General features: G+C 39.5%; 1 protein-coding gene across 3 annotated transcripts in view; it reads left to right on the top strand.

The window, feature by feature from the left end:
* Positions 1-18603, top strand: part of svild (supervillin d) — a 114933-nt gene that overhangs the window by 23880 nt on the left and 72450 nt on the right. For all 3 annotated transcript variants that reach the window (XM_061967860.2, XM_061967863.1, XM_061967859.1), the window contains exon 2: positions 10610-11057. In XM_061967860.2, coding sequence (XP_061823844.1) covers positions 10723-11057 — 335 coding nt within the window. In that variant the 5' untranslated portion in view covers positions 10610-10722. The remainder of the gene's footprint in view (positions 1-10609; positions 11058-18603) is intronic.

The following is an 18603-nucleotide window of genomic DNA, read 5'->3' as shown; positions in this document are numbered from 1 at the left end:
CTAAAAGGACTTGTTGTTGCTGTTCAACATGTGCTTCTTAACCGTACTCTTATGGGAATGCATCCTTACCAATACCCGCTAACCAGTCTTGCCTCCTCAAGCATTAGAGTGGGCTCATTAGTAGAAAACAACACCTGGTATATATATTTTTTCATAGCCAAGATCCCTTTTTCCCCCTCAAACAAAACCACACTTTATGAGTGGGGCGTGTCCTGCATTCCTTCCGTCCTCTTGTGTGGACATGTGGATTGTGCAGAAAAAAAATGAATATGTACACTAAAGATCTTAAGGTCATTCTTGGATTTACATGACGTCACATCCGGCTCATTAAATATGCGTGGTGGTCCACAAATATGACTACAAGGGTGTTATTTAATGTTAAATGGCTATCATTATGTTAAACATATTTCGACGATACTAAACAGTTTTTATTCTCTAACTATTGAAATATTCAATTCATTATTACTACGGTCAGGCCTGGAACCGATTAGCCACGCTAAACAAGGGACAACTGTACCTCAAATATTCCACACCACAATTATGTCTATTGGGTTGAATACTTATTATTGTTTTTATATTATGCTATATTTACTGGCTCTGAATTCACAAAAAACTTCTAAAACAAACGTTTTAAGGGGAACTGCATACAGAATGTTTTTCTTTTTTATATGCATTCTATATTGTAAATAAAAGCTAGCAAGAGGTAGCTAATAATGTAGGTAATGGAGGTCCGATCGATTCTGCCTATAAAGCCCTGTAAAAACATTTAAAAACCTCCATAAACATGTTCTATACTATGCGTGCTGTAAAAATATAAGTAAATGGTTTTTTTATATATTTTGGTCATTTTAAGCATCGCGGTGGAGCATTGATTTCAAAGAATGCATTTTCTATTTCCCCTCACCAACTAACACTAATCATGGCAGACAAATGATGATTCAGAATGTCATATATTTGAGCCTGAATATATTGAGGATAAGCTACAAGTTTTAGCCGCTAAGTGATAAGTAGATCCAGGTCTAGCAAAACACTACGCATCATGTAGCATCAAGTGCTGAAAAAGAAATACAAACTACGAGCATAGTAAAACAATCAGTTACTATACAATGTCTGCTCTCAGTGGATAGCGTCTGATGGGATGTTTATATCTTTCAGCACGAGACTTGTGTTCCCTATTTAGATGATGAATTAATCAAAATATAATCCTCACTACTGAGTTTAAAAAAACAGTGTATTACAGTGTCTTCATAGTCGGGTCTAAATTGAATTTCAAAGTTGACCAATTTCTCTGCTAATGGACTCAACCATCTCCTAAACAAGTGTGAGAGGCATGATTTATAATAACTACTACTAATAACGTTTGCCAACTTTGAGGCGATGCAGCAGCTCACCGGCTCAATAGCTATTTACTTCTCTGTGATCATGGCGCCGCTAAAAGTAGTTCCTCTGTGTTATCTCTTATAATAACAATGTCGCTAATATTTGTTTATATGTAAGTCAGCACATATAAATGGAGTATTTGTGGCGGTTTTTGGATGTTTTTAAAAGGTTTTTATAGGCAGAATAAATGACTCCACTGCTAGTAACAAGTCCCAGTGGGCACTGCAAGGTTAAAGGGGAACATTATCACAATTTCAGAAGGGTTAAAACCATTAAAAATCAGTTCCCAGTGGCTTATTTTATTTTTCAAAGTTTTTTTCAAAATTTTACCCATCTCGCAATATCCCTAAAAAAAAGCTTCAAAGTGCCTGATTTTAACCATCGTTATATACACCCGTCCATTTTCCTGTGACGTCACACAGTGATGCCAATACAAACAAACATGGCAGGTAGAACAGCAAGCTATAGCAACATTAGCTCGGATTCAGACTCGGATTTCAGCGGCTTAAGCGATTCAACAGATTACGCATGTATTGAAACGGATGGTTGTAGTGTGGAGGCAGGTAGCCAAAACCAAATTGAAGAAGAAACTGAAGCTATTGAGCCATATCGGTTTGAACCGTATGCAAGCGAAACCGACGAAAACGACACGACAGCCAGCGACACGGGAGAAAGCGAGGACGAATTTGGCGATCGCCTTCTAACCAGCGATTGGTATGTGTTTGTTTGGCATTAAAGGAAACTAACAACTATGAACTAGGTTTACAGCATATGAAATACATTTGGCAACAACATGCACTTTGAGAGTGCAGACAGCCCATTTCAGGCGCGCTAAGAACATATATTTTTCCACGATTTTAGCACTCAGGTTAACCATACCTAAATAGACACAAAATACTGCATTACACAAGACTACCCGAATGTACTCGAATGATTGAAAAAAATAAATGTTTTTAAGCTAAATTATTGGTAAACACAGTTTATGTATAATAGTTTACGTAAAACCGCGAGTAATGAATAAAGTTTTCATCAATTAATATATTCTGTAGACATACCCTCATCCGCTCTCTTTTCCTGAAAGCTGATCTGTCCAGTTTTGGAGTTGATGTCAGCAGGCCAGGGAAGCTAGGGTCGATATTCTTCTCTTGATCATCTTCGGTGGCATAAGGGACGGTTGCCATCTCTGTCGTAGCATAGCTTTTGTCGGTAAAGTGTGCGGAACAAACGACTGACCAATTCGTCGGCTTTCCCCACACCCTCGTATTTTGAACAAATTTCGTCCAATTTCTTGCCACTTTGGCATCTTTGGGCCACTGGTGCAACTTGAATCCGTCCCTGTTTGTGTTGTTACACCCTCCGACAACACACCGACGAAAGTAGAAAATGGCGGATTTTTAAAAGGGTTTTATAGGCAGAATAAATGACTCCCATTAGCATTGTTACCTGTCTAGTACGAGTCGTGTATTGCTTGTATTCCGACAGTCCCGGAAGTGAAAACCACTTGTGGTCAACCGAGCTAAAATGGCTGTATTACACAAGGGGCCTATATATTCCTGCAAAAATCCAACTATACAATGGAATAGAACCTTATGCTTTATCCAAAAAAAAAAAAAAAAAGATTTGTCGAGCTATAAAGGATTATTCGCCGGTGGAGATCCCAAACATATCAGACTATCGTGTGCTCCAGACATCATTCTTCATGACAAAACAGATGAAAAGTTGGAAAAGCATGAAGGTTTACAACTTCTTTGTGTGTGACTGGGTCAAGGACGTTTGTATCAACACTCTCCCGGATAGATATGCGTTGTTTTTGTTCGAGTAACATTTCATGTTTTAACTTTGTGTCTCCTGTCATGTTTGTTGCCTGCCCTTGCTGTTGAACGCGCCTTTTACAAGTAGCGTATTTTTCCCCGACTTTATCAAAATATAGCTATCGATGTCAACATTGTGTATGTGCTGAAAGCTTCATTTATGATGATTGGCTTTGGTAGGTTTTGCTCACATTTGCTTTCTTTTATTTAGACTTGCTGAGTTGGTGCAATACGGAACACTCGCAGCAAACAACTACAAATAATATCAAGACGATACTTAAATGGGAAACACTAAACGTTAAGAGTATATCATACAAACCTTTAACACAGTGGTCACTGCAAACGTATGCATTCTTTGACTCTGCTCCCTTGGACTAGAGTGCGTGGTACTTTTGTCATCTTTTTTTTTTTTTATAAAATCTTGCACTCTTTCGGCATTCTTGATTACCTGTCGAGGAACTCTGAAGAAACGTTTGACCTTTTCGCGATTTAAACGGTTCGTACAGCCGAAAACAAAACAAGCATAAGGCATGTTTTTCTTCTAGAAATGCTAAATTGCGCTAGTATCCATTGAGAACAGACACTGGCTTGACCACCATGCGTATTCAATGTGACGTCGTTTTGAATACAAGCAATTACAAATAAGAATGCATAAAAAAGAGAGATTGTTAAAAAGAGATTGTTAATGATAGGCAAAATTCCAAAACAAAGTGCTGTAAAGAGCACAGTAGTCACACACACAGGGAAATTGCAGAACAGAGACAGCGCTTGCTATACTTTTTTCTTTGCAATGCATTGTGGTCTCGGTCCGCATGCTAGGGTTGGGACAATCACATTCAGACTTGACCACAGGAATCGTACGAGCTAACTAACTTAACCAAAACTGTATGAGCAGTGTGAACACAACCTTCGACAGTTTGGCCTTTTCCTACGACAAAACCCTAAAGCAGGACATTTTCACATACTCTAAATAATGAAGGTTGTTGGTGAAACAATAGAAGAGTTTAGTTTAGTGCCTTCATAACTTGTAGTGTCTTGCTCTGCTGCAACCTAGTCATTTATTTTCTCTCCAGAACCACCCATTTCTTGTAATGAGTCAACATAAACAACTTCAATCTTGCACTTGAACTTCCAAGTGGACGTTTGAATGTCGAACCCATTCAAAGCTTTCTTATCAATTCCCTCTTGTGAGAGACCTTTGGACATTTTCCAGCTTCATGAGTACGACGTTTCCTGATCAAATTAAGTTGCATGAAATAGGGTCAATGGCACAGTCAGGAAGCAACACTCTTGACTGGTGTTTAAACAGATCTTCCTCCCTGAGCTGGTAACAAGTCCCAGTGGGCAGTGCAAGGTTAAAGAGTGACTGGAAAACGGAGGATTGTATTTGTATGTATGCCCTAGAGGAGCAGAAATAAAACTGTCCTCCTGAATATCCTGGTTAAACCGGTAGGGCTGCATACCTACCCTACCAAGATGGTCAAAACAAAGTCAGTCAGAAACGTCGCTTTATAACTAGTTCCCCTTCCGTGTTCATCAACATAGCCAAATGTTTCAATGTTTTCAAATGTATGACTCCCCTTCAATGGCCATTGTGGCTTAAAATAACACGTCTACCTTCCAAACAAAGCACTTCTGGTTCTCCATGCACACGCTTTGGTTGTGTGCTGATTTGCACTCCTTTTTTAGGAAGCGAGCTACGTGACTTATGTAAGCTTGTGCCTACTCCTGAAGTCAACATACAGTCGAGATCCTTTTTTGCCTTCTTAAGGCAATTCTCCGTAGTGACATTTTAAAGTAAGGTGCAGTCACTAAACACAAGAAAAGTACATCTGTTTTTTTCTGTTTAGCTTTGGCAGATTATGTCAGCTACCAGACAAAGAGCCATATTTGGTGCAGGGAACATGAGCTAACTAGTGTACTTATGAGTGAAACTATTGGTAAGGTCATTATTAGAACCCTACTTAATACTCTCCAAGATAACATTTATGTAGATTAGGCTTTACTTGGTCATTTCTGCATGTATCAGTTGTTAATGCACTGGATAGGCATGATTACTACATCTTTATGGAGTTTTTACCTTACATGTTTCGACTGTCATCTGCAGTCTTCCTCACAAGACATAAATACTGGTACACTTGTATTTTTGTTTGTGTAATCTTATATTCTACTGCTGAATCACAAAATGGTGCGAATTTTTCTCTAAACATGCACCCCAACTACATCCGTTCTATAATTTTTTTCTGACGAATACACCACACTGGTTCATAAGTAACCCCATTAGTGGGATTGACTTGAATTTTCTCACACAGTTGACCACACTCTACACCAGAGGTGTCAAACTCATTTTAGCTCAGGGGCCAAATAGGAGGAAATCTATTCCAAACTGGACCGGACTGGTAAGATCATGGCATGATAACTTAAAAATGTAAAAATCCCAAAAATCCTCTTGACAAAACATGTCAAGTTAGTTAAAAATTCTGAGGAAAAAATTGGTGCAGTTTTAAAAACACAATGAAGTACGCAATAAACTAAGACTTTGTCTCAGTGTATCTACAAAGTCATCAAACTTTAAGTCTAAATATATAGATAATACCTCATTTGTCATGTACACGTATTAATCTTGCGCTAACTCAACAAACCATACAAACGGAGGTAATAACTATTTTAGAGGGTTGAGTTACACTCTGCGTTCACTTTTCTCATTTTTGACAGACATTTAGGGGCAAAGAGGGTGCCAAAAAAACGATGTGTTTGAAGCAGAAGAAGTAATACGGCAGGTTTTACGTTTCATTTGGGTCAGGGGTTCAGGAGCCGGAGCCACGCTTTACTGTCTACCTCTTGCTTGACCCCGGTATGAACCGTTTGCTTGCCTAAAATAATTGCTATTGTGACATCCAGTGGAAACATTTAGAACAGCAGTTTCTTTCATTCTCAATTTCAGCTCATTTTTCTACTTGGCAAACTCATCTCGCGGGCCGGATAAAAAACTGTTTGCGGACCCCCTGCTCCACAATGTCACTTGAGGGTGTTTAGCCAAATCAGCACAAAACCTAATGTACACCTTTGCAAATTTGAGCAAGATTAGTTAAGATATATGGCTGCCAGCAAGCAAAAGCATAGCAACTACCATATTTTTCGGAGTATAAGTCGCTCCGGAGTATAAGGCGCACCGGTCGAAAATGCATTATAAAGAAGGAAAAAAACATATATAAGTCGCACTGGAGTATAAGTCGCATTTTTGGGGGAAATTTATTTGATAAAACCCAACACCAAGAATAGACATTTGAAAGGCAATTTAAAATACATAAAGAATAGTGAACAACAGGCTGAATAAGTGTACGTTATATGAGGCATAAATAAGCAACTGGTATATTAACGTAACATATTATGGTAAGAGGCATTCAAATAACTATAACATATAGAACATGCTATATGTTTACCAAACAATCTGTCACTCCTAATCGCTAAATCCCATGAAATCTTATACGTCTAGTCTCTTATGTGAATGAGCTAAATAATATTATTTGATATATTACGCTAATGTGTTAATAATTTCATACGGCCAAATTATGAAAAAAACTGCGACTTATAGTCTGAAAAATGCGGTAATTGTTATTGAGCATTTGTCTAATGATTACAAATCTTCAAGGTTATCTGTATTGCAGTTTTTGTTCCACATGTCTTTCAGTATAATGAAACAGTATTAGTAGTAGTAGTAATAAAATAATATCTTCTGTGTTTTTATCATTAGTTCATGTACAGTGAATTTTGATGTAATGGCTATATATGATATTTATACGTTTAGGTCACACAGTTGATAAAGTTAGAGGAAACCTTGTTGTAGAGCATATATTTCATCATCAAACAGTTACATGTCAACAGTTACTCTTAATGGGCTGCGTACAATAACCTCACCCTCATTGGTTGTCCTTGTTTTATCAAGTGGAGAATGATTACATAGAGGTCAGAGTGGATACTGCTATATTCCAAGGTCCTATTATTTAAGCCTGTGTTTTTCAACCTTTTTTGAGCCAAGGCACATTTTTTGCGTTAAAAAAAATCCGGAGGCACACCACAAGCAGAAATCATTCAAAAACTAAACTCAGTAGATAGTAAAAAGTCGTTGTCGCAATTGTTGGATGTGACTTTAAACCTTAACCAAGAGTTTTTTGCTGTTTTCCTGTGTATAATATTTTAGTTCTTGTCTTGCGCTCCTATTTGGTGGCTTTTTTTTCTTTTTTTGGTATTTTCCTGTAGCAGTTTCATGTCCCACATCTACTGTGTTTTAGCAATGAAGAATATTTCGGTTGTTTTTATCCTTCTTTGTGGGGACATTGTTGATTGTCATGCCATGTTCGGATGTACATTGTCTTTGCTCCACAGTAAGTCTTTGCTATCGTCCAGCATTCTGTTTTTGTTTACTTTGTAGCCAGTTGAGTTTTAGTTTCGTTCTGCATAGCCTTCCCTAAGCTTCAATGCCTTTTCTGAGGGGCACTCACCTTTTGTTTATTTTTGGTTTAAGCATTAGACACCTTTTTTACCTGCACACTGCCTCCCGCTGTTTCCGACATCTACAAAGCAATTATCTACCGGCTGCCACCTACTGATATGGAAGAGTATTACACGGTTACTCTGCCGAGCTCTAGACAGCACCCACACTCAATAACAACACATCATTTGCAGAGTATAATTACTGGTTTGCAAAAAATATTTTTAACCCAAATAGGTGAAATTAGATAACCTCCCACGGCACACCAGACTGTATCTCACAGCACACTAGTGTGCCGCGGCACAGTGGTTGAAAAACACTGATTTAAGCAAGCAAGAAATACAATTCTGGCTTGTTTTTACTAGCCAGCAGGTGGTCATGAGTCAGAGCCAGGGGCCCTCTTGAGATTTCCTTCAAGCTTGACTTGCATCATAATAGAAAATGTTCTTAGAGTAAGCTAATTGATTCCACTTCATGTGCAGACTCACCTCCCCTTACCCCCAAGCATTGACCCCTCATACACTTGGTCCATTTCTTCTTCTTTTCCATTCTCATTACTGACATTCTCCAGGCGCAGTACCCCCCGCTGATATGTTTTCCCTCAAAGGTTGCACACGTTGTCATGAACATGAGCTCATGTGCTAAATCAGCCCATGCCCTATAATTGGAGGGATACCACAGGGTTACATTAATCCTGATGCACCCCCTGCACCATAAACACACCTTGGTGCACTCAACTGCAGCTTCTTACCTCATGATGCCCCAAAGCAGCTACCATTCTCTCAATGTGGAACAAACACACATTATTGTAGCAATATGAATGCAACCCTTGAGGGCCCTTAAAAGTTACACTTTTTACCCTTAGGTTATAAAACACTCCCTCCCTTTAAAGTCAGATTTTTTTTCATTTTTATACATCAAATATTTGGGCCTCAATATCCATCTATCCATTTTTCTTCCGCTTATCTGAGGTCGGGTCGTGGGGGCAGCAGCCCAAGCCCCAGCCACTTTGTCAAGCTCATCCCTGGGGATCCCAAGACGTCCCTAGGCCAGCTAGGAGACATAGTTCCCCCAACATGTCCTGGGTCTTCCCTGTGGCCTCCTACCGGTCAGACGTGCCCTTAGCACCTCCCAAGGGACGCGTTCAGGGGGCTTCATGACCAGATGCCCGAACCACCTCAGCGGGCTCCTCTCGATGTGAAGGAGCAGCGGCTTGTCCCGAATGACAGAGCTTCTCACCCTTTGCGCTCGTACCCGCGATCTTGTCCTTTCGGTCATAACCAAAAGCTCATGATCATAGGTGAGCATAGGAATGTACATAACCCAGTAAATTGAGAGCTTTGCCTTTGGGCTCAGCTCCTTCTTTACCACGACGGCTCAATGCAGGGTCCGCATGACTGCAGACGCCGCACCAATCCGCCTGTCAATCTCACGATCCACCATTTTCTCTTGTAAGAACCCTAGATTTTTTTCAATCGTAAAATACAAACTGCAATATTAAAACATATGAGAGAGACCGGTTTTGGGACTTAAGGGTAAAAAGTGTATGTTTTTTTTTTTGTAAATGAATTTGATCCAAAAATAATAATGCAACCAAGTAAATTAGGGCTGCAGTTATCGATTTTAGTAATCCAGTAATCTATCGATTAGTTTGTTTGATTAATCGAGTAATCAGAATTATTTTTTTGCTTACCATAACCTTCATTTTTTTTCTAGTAAACAACAACATTGTAATTGAAATTTTAACATGTGTGCATTTAAAGTTCTGGGTACATTATGCAGTCCGAATATTATATATTTTTTTATCAATTACTCTCATTAAACTAAGACAACATAATACAAATCTAAGCAATTTTATAATCAAATTAATTAATTTCATCGATTAATCGTTGCAGCCCTACAATATTTTCCAAAATTGAAATACAAAGTGGATTATTTGTGAGGATTTTTGTTGTTACAGCCTTTTTTTTTTCCGCTTTTCACTGCATCAACATTGTCAGACTTAACTACTGTTTTTTTTTAATGTAAACTGCAACTACAAAATATTGTGTCAACCAAATGTGGCTATAATGGCAGTCAATGGAACCAACTGGGTCCCAAGCGCATATATGGACATCCCCTATTCTACACACCTTGCAATAGAAGAGGTATCATGAATTAAAAAAGTAATAGATAAAAAAAATATGTTTTTATATGATATATTGAGGATCAAAATAATCAAGTCAAACATGGTGCGGTGAGGGTTAAGTCAGGGCAAGACGTGCGGTTTTTGGCTCTTTGAATATTCAACGGAACAAAAATGAGCTCATCTCAGCCTGTCTAATTCATCTAACCGCGATGTTTTTAAACTCGTCAAAAACGTGTTTGAATTTTCCACAAAATGTCCTAAATGAGATAATTGTTTTCCCAGCGACACATTACCTGGTTTGACGTGGCCGTGGACACCCTTTGACTAGTTAACTAGCAGTATAAGATATGCAGACACACAAACTCCAACCACACTCATTTCCACCGTTTAGAGTTTGACTGCATATGTGTTTGCAGTAAATACAGAGTCATCACGGGGTTTGGATCTTCTTCTAGCGGCCATTAGAGACACCAATTAGGTGGGAAGTCAACGGGGGGGGGGGGGGGGGTAAAGGCTTTTAATAATGTCCTGCACACCCTTTTCCAACTGGCTGCAACAGTTGATGGAATCGATGTGAGATTTCTCTGAAGAGAGCAAGCTGACATCATTCTCACAAGGGGCTGTTAGTTGCCTAAAAGGGTTGGGCCTGGAGCACCACAGCTGAGTAAATTGTGGCCAGTTCCCTCTGATAACTGGCGACACACACTGAATCCAGTTTGACTGCAGTCCTTGAAAGACATATGTAGAAAAGCGTATAATGATGTTACTCTAATGGTGTCTTCTTGTGTTTTTTTGCAGTTCTAAGATTTTAATGGAGTGAGACACTGCTGCATTTTTGTATCTACGCATCTGAGCGACAAAAAGCAATCATCTCCTTTGGCTCCGCTCGCTGATCATAATCATCATCGTAGATGGATGCGATGGACACCTTACAGAGCTCAGCCCCAGAGACCAAAGCCGAGCGGATCGCTCGCTACAAAGCCGAAAGGAGGAGGGAGCTGGCTGAGCGCTATGGCACCACTGAAGAATTCACCTCCAAATATGCCCGCAGTAAGGACAGGAAAATTGCAGAGTCATCCGAATCAAAGACAAAGGAGAAATGTGAGGATAACGGGTCAGAGGAAAGGTACACCAGGAAAGGCCTCAAGAGTAAAGTCGATATTGACACTGATATCGAGAAACTGAAACACAAGACTGTTTTAACATCGGAAACAGAAGTTCAGCCTTCCATCAAGACCAATATTAGGTAAGTTGTATCTTCTCTTGTTGTTTTTATGTGTTTTTGGATCCAAACATAATATGCAGCATTTTCCAAAAATGAAGTGTAAAGTGGAGTATTATTTAGTTATTACAACCTCGACCCGATCAGTAATTAAAGGGGAACATTATCACAATTTCAGAATTGTTAAAACCATTAAAAATCAGTTCCCAGTGGCTTATCATATTTTTCAAAGTTTTTTTCAAAATTTTACCCATCACGCAATATCCCTAAAAAAAGCTTCAAAGTGCCTGATTTTAAACACCCGTCCATTTTCCTGTGATGTCACATAGTGAAGCCAACACAAACAAACATGGCGGAAAGAACAGCAAGCTATAGCGACATTAGCTCGAATTCAGACTCGGATTTCAGCGGCTTAAGCGATTCAACAGATTACGAATGTATTGAAACGGATGGTTGTAGAGTGGAGGCAGGTAGCGAAAACGAAATTGAAGAAGAAATTGAAGCTATTGAGCCATATCGGTTTGAACCGTATGCAAACGAAACCCACGAAAACGACACGACAGCCAGCGACACGGGAGAAAGCGAGGACGAATTCGGCGATCGCCTTCTAACCAAAAAATGGTATGTGTTTGTTTGGCATTAAAGGAAACTAACAACTATGAACTAGGTTTACAGCATATGAAATACATTTGGCAACAACATGCACTTTGAGAGTGCAGACAGTCCAATTTTCATCAATTAATATATTCTGTAGACATACCCTCATCCGCGCTCTTTTCCTGAAAGCTGATCTGTCCAGTTTTGGAGTTGATGTCAGCAGGCCAGGGAAGCTAGGGTCGATAGGGGGTTTAGCTCGCTCGTCTTGCTTGCCGTTCTACCGAGGTCCTTTGTCCCTGAATTGCTCACACACTCCGGCAGATTCAATGGGGGTCTGGCGGCAGATTTCTTTGACTTTATCGTTGGAAATGCATCTGCTTTGAGTGTCGCAGGATATCCACACATTCTTGCCATCTCTGTCGTAGCATAGCTTTCGTCGGTAAAGTGTGCGGAACAAACGTCCAATTTCTTGCCACTTTGGCATCTTTGGGCCACTGGTGCAACTTGAATCCGTCCCTGTTGGTGTTGTTACACCCTGCGACAACACACCGACGAGGCATGATGTCTCCAAGGTACGGAAAACAGTCGAAAAAAACGGAAAATAACAGAGCTAATTTGACTCGGTGTTTGAGAAAATGGCGGATTGCTTCCTGATGTGACGTCACAACGTGACGTCATCGCTCCGAGAGCGAATATTAGAAAGGCGTTTAATTCGCCAAAATTCCCCCATTTAGAGTTCGGAAATCGGTTAAAAAAATATATGGTCTTTTTTCTGCAACATCAAGGTATATATTGACGCTTACATAGGTCTGGTGATAATGTTCCCCTTTAAGAACAACATTGACTTTAGGGGCTGCAACAAATATTTGATTAATTTGATTTGGAAAAAAATATTTCATTTATTGTTGCCTTGATTAATCATTTAATTTGAACTAATTAAAATTGATCAAATCCGGGTCACATGGTTTACCCGGAACTTTAAATGTGCAAACATAGTTTCTGCAGAATTGCTGTAATAGAGCGCACATGAGAGCAGTAGTGTGTGGCGGAGAAGTTTTTTTCTTAAATTCTTTAGCGATTGAAGACCTATTAAAAGTACAATTTCGATGTGGAGAATATGCATTTATTAGAAAAAAAGAAGTGAGGTTATGGTAGGCAGAAAATATGTTGTTTATTTCAACTAGTTTCGCTAATATATGCATTGTGGCTTTACATGTCTTTTTTTTAGGATTCTAAAAATGATTTTTAAAAATGCTTGTGAAATGCGGCTAATGGTAGTCACCGTTGTAACCTTCAAAGCACTCTAAAACAACTCCAAAACCCTCCATCAACGTTTTATATATACACTGCAAGTATATATATATCTATTGTACTAACAGACATGTTCATAACAATATGTAATATGTTCAATATTTACCATATTTTGGTAATTTTATGCATTACCGGGACTTCTTTCTTCAGCGCATTTATTTCCGTTTCCATAACAACATACTTCTGACTTCCGGCAACAAATGTGTGTTCCTACTTCCGGAAATAAACGTGAGCGTGTTCTAGTTATGGCAGACTTGGTAACAGACAACGAAGATGATTATTTTTGGACAAATGAGGATTCACAACCTAATATTTTTAAACCTGAATCCACGGAGGATGAACTACTGGTTATAGAAGCAAGGACGGACAGGGGGTGAAACGTTGGAGCAGACGGAAGCCGAAAGAGTGAGGTCGGCGTGATTTGACTCGTAAGTGTGGAACTTGAAGCCAAGCTATGCCTACATAAATGGAGTGCTTTCCCAAACTAAACCAGAAATAAAATTCCCGGGCCAGCTGAGCCAAACAGACAACGGTCCATCGAGTGCGTCACTATTATATTGATCATGATATATGCAGAACTACTTGCTTGTTATTACAACATACATTATCGAGCTAGCTGTGTACAAACAAAATATGAAATGTGGGCTAATACTTTACAGACACTGAAATATGATGTTCATGTTTTTCAATCAGTACAGATTTGTGTCCTATCGCATCGTGTTGTGTATTACAAACTCAAAAGCGTACTTCTTGCCGTAGCTAGCTTATGGTTAATGCTGTCGCAAAGGCGATGTGTCACTACGCCAAGTAAATAGTTCCTCAGTATTTGCTCTTACAATAAGAATGTCTCTACAGCTCGGTTATTATACAGGTTACGGAATGTAAATTAATTATCGTTGGTGGTTTTTGGGTACATTTTTTAAGTGATTTAGAGAAAGAATGGATTGCTCCAATTAGCTGCATTGCCAGCCACCTGGAACGACCCAATTTTTATCAATTATAATGCAAAGAAAACCTTTTGTCTTTGTTTCTCTTATTAGGATTGTGAACGATAGGCAACATTCCAAAAAAGTGCAGTTTCCTTTTTGAGTGTGTTTTATCCGACTTACTTGATTACGTATTTTTTGGACTATAAAGAACACTTAAAATCCTTTAATTTTCTCCAAAAATCGACAGTGCGCCTTATAACCCCTTGTGCCTAATGTACGGAATAATTCTGGTTGACCTCGAAGCAATTTTATTTGGTACATACTGTACCAGCAGCACGGTGGAAGAGGGGTTAGTGCGTCTGCCTCACAATACGAAGGTCCTGAGTAGTCGTGAGTTCAATCCCGGCCTCGGGATCTTTCTGTGTGGAGTTTGCATGTTCTCCCCGTGACTGCGTGGGTTCCATCCGGGTACTCCGGCTTCCTCCCACCTCCAAAGACATGCACCTGGGGATAGGTTGATTGGCAACACTAAATTGGCCCTAGTGTGTGAATGTTGTCTGTCTATCTGTGTCGGCCCTGCGATGAGGTGGCGACTTGTCCAGGGTGTACTCCGCCTTCCGCCCGATTGTAGCTGAGATAGGCTCCAGCGCCCCCCGCGACCCCGAAGGGAATAAGCGGTAGAAAATGGATGGATGGATGGACTTAGTGTAATGATAAGTGTGACCAGTAGATGGTAGTCACACATAAGAGATACGTGTAGACTGCAATATAACACCATTAAACAACACCAAAACTTTACATGTTACATTGAGAATACAGTATAAAACATTACACACCGCCTCAAAAATCTGTCAAATGTTTTAGTATGACTTTGGTAAGCTACGATGGATTGTCGGCGCATTACGGCTACCGTAGTCAATACATACAAGTATTATTATGGTGTGTGTGTATAAGGACTGCAAAATGACACCCATTAGCTGATATATATATTATCTGGTGTTTTGTTTTGCAATATCATGCAAAACCTACTTTATTTACCTTCTTGTACCTGCTGATCTGTATTTGGGATCTGCATAAGTCTGTGCCAACGCCGTAGTCGATAAGCTTCTTCTTTTTCTCTATATTCTTGTTATGGGGCATTCATCCTCCGCTGTTGCCATTTCTAATATAAAGTAGCGACAAGTTCTGACGACGGGACGGGCGTGGCGCAGTTGGGAGAGTGGCCGTGCCAGCAACCTGAGGGTTCCTGGTTCAATCCCCACCTTCTACCAACCTCTTCAGGTCCGTTGTGTCCTTGAGCTGTGATGGGTGGTGGTTAGGGCCTTGCATGGCAGCTCCCGCAATCAGTGTGTGAATGTGTGTGTGAATGGGTGAATGTGGAAATAGTGTCAAAGCGCTTTGAGTACCTTGAAGGTAGAAAAGCGCTATACAAGTATAACCCATTTACCATTTATTGCTGCCTTTCGCCACACTCGGTCTGGCTGTTTTGTTTACTTCATCATGCAACAAGTTACATTTGACTCTTGATCCTGTGCTAAACTTAGCCATACCTACCCATGCTATCAGCACGCTTTTCTGTTTATTCTTGTATTCTCAACAGATCTATGGAAAATAAATCATTTTCCCACATGCACGCTGCCTCTGGAGTTCTGTCTGCATCTTGGGGAAACAATCTGCGCATTACCATGCCACCCAAGCGTAACAGAAACCAAACATTACCAATAATCTTGGTAATGGGTATTTTTCAGTCATTTGCAATGAGTGTAAAGTACAACTGGTGATAAAAGGGCCAAAAAATGTGGTTTGACCAAAGTTAATTGGGCCTCTTAATAGCAATAAACGTGTTTCATGCACAACTCACTGCCAAATGTAGATGGTTATTAAAAGTGATTGCTCAATGGCAGAGTTGCTTTCAAATCAAGTGGAAACTTCTACTGTGCTTCCAACAAAATGTGCATAACCAGAGCTAAATGAAGAGCCTTGCAGTTAACACATATGCTAACACTTCCTAAAGTGGGCTAAAAATAAGAAAGGTGCTACATTTGTTTTTATGTTATGTAATTGAAATGTTTTATTAGGAGACACTTGGATACAGCAAACAGCGTAAGAAACTAGGGGCCCGACTTTCTTAGATCCAAATAACACGGGCATGTGCAAACTATACAATTGTGTGTACTATTAGTGGCCGTATTGCGTGTGATATTCCAAGACTGCGTGTACAATTGATAACTGGTGCAGGCCTATTTAAATGAGGTTTTTGCATGTACAATGTGACTTTGGCCATGGAGACACTCATTTACTGCACATTCATGTTATTGTGCTCCTACCTGTGTCATTTTGTTGTTTTAAAACATGCAGACATATACCACTTTTTATGGGCATTTTAGAAACAGGCCTGCAGAAACACATTTTTTAGCGTGTTAAAGGTGCGCTCATGAGAGAGGCTGGTACTAACTGCAAGCATGCACTCCAGACAAAAGAAAATATATTTTGCAAGACGCTTTTTTCATAAACAAATACCATTAAAACAAATGACCAAAACTCATCAATTGAATTTGTTTTAATCAGCATCTTAAGTCATCAAACAGCTATAAAATTAGAATATTATGTTGTTTAATAGACACTATGTTTAATATTTTTTATTTTTGACAAACATTTAAGGCGGAGCTGCAACGTGATCACTTCCTTTCTCACGGTTCTTTCTCCGCATTTGCCAGTTTGCACGTCCTTTCCAGACATACTAAATATAGACTGAAAAGAGCTCTCGCAGTTGAGTTTTATTCTACACTAAGCCGAATAACCCCTTAAACCAGGGGTAGGGAACCTGTGGCTCTTTTGATGACTGCATCTGGCTCTCAGATAAATCTTAGCTGACATTGCTTAACACGATAAGTACTGAATAATTCCGCTGGTAATCACAGTGTTAAAAATAACGTTCAAATTATAAAACATTCTCATGCATTTGAATCCTTCCATCCGTTTTCTATCGCACCTGTTCAAGAAGTCGAATTAATGGTAAGAAGTATTTAATTTATTATTGGTTAGCTTTAGAATAACAATGTTATTAAAAAGAATAAGAGACTTATTATACTCTAAAAATGTTGGTCTTACTTAAAAATGCACCCATTTAGTTGTATTCAGTGTTAAAAAATATTATATGGCTCTCACGGAAATACATTTTGCAATATTTGGCTTTCATGGCTCTCTCAGCCAAAAAGGTTCCCGACCCCTGCCTTAAACGAATAATTATTTAGCCTAAGCATCGTGTCAGCCACACTAAACCATCGTTTAAGGTAACTCTCTTTGGATAATTTTTTACTCGGGTAAGTGCGCCATGTATTTCTTGAATCTCCGGCTCTTAGCTTTGTATGGACTCATCGATCGTTTACAAACTGAGTTCGGAGAGGAAGTGACGCCAGAAAGACCACGCCCCACACGTGAAGTGACGTCGGAAAGAACGCACCACAGCCAGCTTCATAACAACCTGTTTCCACTCGGAGGTAAACACTAGAAAGATGGAGGCGAGTCATCCAGACATGCCGTGTTTCCCCTTCCTCTACTTGTGGAAATCACACATGGATACCTTAAGAGAAAGCGATTGCAGTTATTTCGGATACAACGCTTCTCAGACAGCAAGAGAACTTTCGAATGTCCAGATCAGCTGTGATTCTACTTACCGAAGAACTTCGTCCATTTGTCGAAGGAGAGACAACGAAAATGAGGGCTAAAAAAAGGTAGCGTGTGCTTTGTATTACCTGGCCGTCGAGGGAAGACTACGGAAAATGGCGAATGCTTTTGGACTGGCAAAGCAGACTGTATCAGTTATTGTCCGCCATGTATGTCGCGGACTCAACGTCTCGGTCCAGAGTATATAAAGTCACCAAAAACGAATGGACAATGAAGGTGAAGGCAAAAGAGTGAGGAGTGTCCTGACCAGATATCTAAATCCCTAGATTGATTGTTGTAAAACGTGTTTATTAAAGATTTGAATAATTTATGATGGCTCAGGTGTGATTCACTACAATAGGGCCCCACAGGGCACTGGATTCCAGTTACCGTATTTTTCGGACTATAAGTTGCCATTTTTTTCATAGTTTTTTTATACTCAGGAGCGACTTATGTGTGAAATTATTAACACATTACTGTAAAATATCAAATAATATTATTTAGCTCATTCACGTAAGAGACTAGACGTATAAGATTTCATGGGATTTAGCGGTTAGGAGTGACAGATTGTTTGGTAAACGTATAGCATGTTCTATATGTTATAGTTATTTGAATGACTCTTACCATAATATGTTACGTTAACATACCAGTTGGTTATTTATGCCTCATATAACGTACACTTATTCAGCCTGTTGTTCACTATTCTTTATTTATTTTAAATTGCCTTTCAAATATCTATTCTAGGTGTTGGGTTTTATCAAATACATTTCCCCAAAAAATGCGACTTATACTCTAGTGCGACTTATATATGTTTTTTTTCCTTCTTTATTATGCATTTTCGTCGGGTGCGACTTATACTCCGAAAAATACGGTAATTGAAATACCACAACACTGGATATTGTTTATATAAGTTAAATTTAACTTAAGAACTTGCACACAAAGCAACACTGGAGGTGACTATGACGTGCACATTTTTCGCGCATGCGTACTAGATTGCACTGCGCCGGCGGATGGAGGCTGGGGAGGGGGTCTTAACCCTTGTGTGGTGTTCGGGTCTGTGGGACTCG

The sequence above is a fragment of the Nerophis lumbriciformis genome, linkage group LG11 (assembly GCF_033978685.3).
Source record: "Nerophis lumbriciformis linkage group LG11, RoL_Nlum_v2.1, whole genome shotgun sequence".
Lineage (NCBI taxonomy): Eukaryota > Metazoa > Chordata > Actinopteri > Syngnathiformes > Syngnathidae > Nerophis > Nerophis lumbriciformis.
The sequence above is the reverse complement of the archived record's forward strand: the minus strand, read 5'-3'. Positions and strand labels throughout refer to the sequence as shown.